The sequence below is a fragment of the Sapajus apella genome, unplaced genomic scaffold (genome assembly GCF_009761245.1).
Source record: "Sapajus apella isolate SASKATOON/1434 unplaced genomic scaffold, GSC_monkey_1.0 scaffold433, whole genome shotgun sequence".
Classification (NCBI taxonomy): Eukaryota; Metazoa; Chordata; class Mammalia; order Primates; family Cebidae; genus Sapajus; species Sapajus apella.
Genome location: NW_022437369.1, coordinates 53,816 through 56,157, shown reverse-complemented (window position 1 = coordinate 56,157; position 2,342 = coordinate 53,816). Strand labels below are relative to the sequence as shown.

At 39.6% G+C, this 2,342-nt stretch overlaps 1 protein-coding gene across 4 annotated transcripts in view; it reads right to left on the bottom strand.

Annotated features, from left to right (window-relative positions):
* Positions 1-1,223: 1,223 nt before the first annotated feature.
* The window catches only part of LOC116545900 (chromodomain-helicase-DNA-binding protein 8-like), a 32,573-nt gene continuing 31,454 nt past the window's right edge, over positions 1,224-2,342 (bottom strand). For all 4 annotated transcript variants that reach the window (XM_032272314.1, XM_032272316.1, XM_032272317.1 and 1 more), the window contains one exon: positions 1,224-1,394. In XM_032272314.1, coding sequence (XP_032128205.1) covers positions 1,235-1,394 — 160 coding nt within the window. In that variant the 3' untranslated portion in view covers positions 1,224-1,234. The remainder of the gene's footprint in view (positions 1,395-2,342) is intronic.

Here is a 2,342-nt window from a genome sequence, read left to right as displayed (position 1 = left end):
AAGAGGGGAGGCACTTATAATTATTAATAGAGAAACACTTAGGTTCATTTAGTCCAAACCTCCACTTACAGATGAGAAATTGAGACTCAAGTAAGTTAAGTAAGTTGGCCAGACCACGGAGCTACTTAGAAGCACTATGGGTCTCCTGAATCAGGTTTTCTCTACAGTTAGAAATTAGAGTCAAAGATGATACCATAAGGCAACAAACCAGAGATGGAAGACTACAGTCTGGTCTGTCTTCTTTTGGTCTCTTCCAACGTCCCTCATCTTCAAAATGCAGGAGAAACTTTGTGCCTAACTACTCTAGTTCACAAGGTCAGAATCCTGAAGTGTGGACATGGTAAGGCAAAATGGATTCTTGGAGTTCTAAGAGAGAGCCAAGTTCTGACACAGCCAGAAAAGCAATCATGTAGCATGATTTCATATGATTTGTTTAGTATTTGAAACACTGGAATTTGAGAAAATGAGTATTGCTTTTTTTTTTTTTTTGACATGGAGTCTCACTCTATTGCCCAGGCTGGAGTGCAATGGTATGATCTCAGCTCACTGCAACCTCTGCCTCCTGGGTTCAATAGATTCTCCTGCCTCAGCTTCCCAAGTAGCTGGGATTACAGGCGTGCACTACCATGCCCAGTTAATTTTTGTATGTTTAGCAGAGACGGGGTTTCACCACATTGGCCAAGCTGGTCTCAATCTCCCGACCTCAGATGAACCACCGATCTCAGCCTCCCAAAGTGCTGGAATTATAGGCGTGAGCCACCACACCCAGCTAAATATCACTATTTTTATAGTAATATGCTCTTTGCCTAAAAAGACAAAAACTTTAAAGACATTGACCAGTGGGAGACCGAGATAGGTGGATCACTTGAGGTCTTGAGGTCAGCAGTTTGAGACTAGCTTGGTCAACATGGTGAAACTTGGCCTCTATTAAAAAAATACAAAAATTAGCTGGGTGTGGTGGTGCATGCCTATAATCCCAGCACTCAGGAGGCTTAAGACAGGAGAATCATTTTAAACTGGGAGGCAGAGGTTGCAGTAAGCTGAGATCATGCTACTGCACTCCAGACCAGGCGACAGAGTGAGACTCTGTCTCAAGAAAAAAGGAAAAAAAAAAAAAAAAAAAGACATTAACCAGGTGCATTCACCTTTTAGGCTTACGTCCAGTTTAGAAACACCGAAGAAATGTGTATAGACTTATAGTCTCTCAGTATCTTCTTGGCTTGGTTAGCCATAATTAAACATGATTTTCTTCTACTAAATTCTTTTGGGATCCTTTTACCTGAATGCTGCTTTCTTCATCTTCCCGAGGTGATTGTGCAGGCATGACTTCCACATCTGAATTATCAGATGAGGTATTACGTTTTCTCTTCTTACCCACTACAGGAGTGATGGTGCTAAAAAGGAAAAATCAAATTCATTTTCAGTGAAGGCAAAGAAAATTTAGGGGTAAAAAAACATAATTAATCTAAACTATCACATACAAAACTTCCAGAGGGAAGTTTTTAGATAATCAGTCTGTGGAACACACAGCTATTAAATAGGGTGTTTGAAAAAAAGAAGATATTAGAATTTGTAAACCACTGACTGACTCTTATAACATACCATATTTGACAAATCCTTGCTACTACTGTGTTCACAAATACCTAAAGGAAAGTAGCACAAGATAGGAGAATAAATACTAGATTAAGTATTAGAACACCTTGTTGCAATTCCACTTCTGTCACTATAAGGGCATTAATTTCATTATTTGTAAACATTAGAGATAATACCTGTCCTGACAGTTACTGATGCTCGAATAAAAAATATAAAACCATCTTTTAAAAGCTGAAAAATCTTATACAAATATAAAACATTATTATAATTGTACCACAAAGCCTGAAGAATCCCAGGGAGTAAAACCTAGTGAGAAAGAAGAAGATACAAGGCATGGAAGGGAAAGAGAACACTCAATTATGACAAGAATTATGTGGCAAGCCATCATTTTTCTGTCAACGCTGCTTAAAGCTAACAGTAGATGCTGAAATCTCCATTCACAGATGAGATGCAAGAACAGGGCAGCTAGGTCTCCAGAAGTTCTCTTTTTACTGATGTGGGTGGTAGCGGGTAGTGAGAAATCTTTCATACTACAGTAATACAAAATCAGGACAAATATCTGAATGCAGAGTCACAGCTTTAAAAGGTAACTCCCAACACAGTGACTATCTTTCCAGTCCCTTCATGTTTTCCTCTTAAAATATGCTAATTTCGCCGGGCGCGGTGGCTCAAGCCTGTAATCCCAGCACTTTGGGAGGCCGAGATGGGTGGATCACGAGGTCAAGAGATCAAGACCATCCTGGTCAACA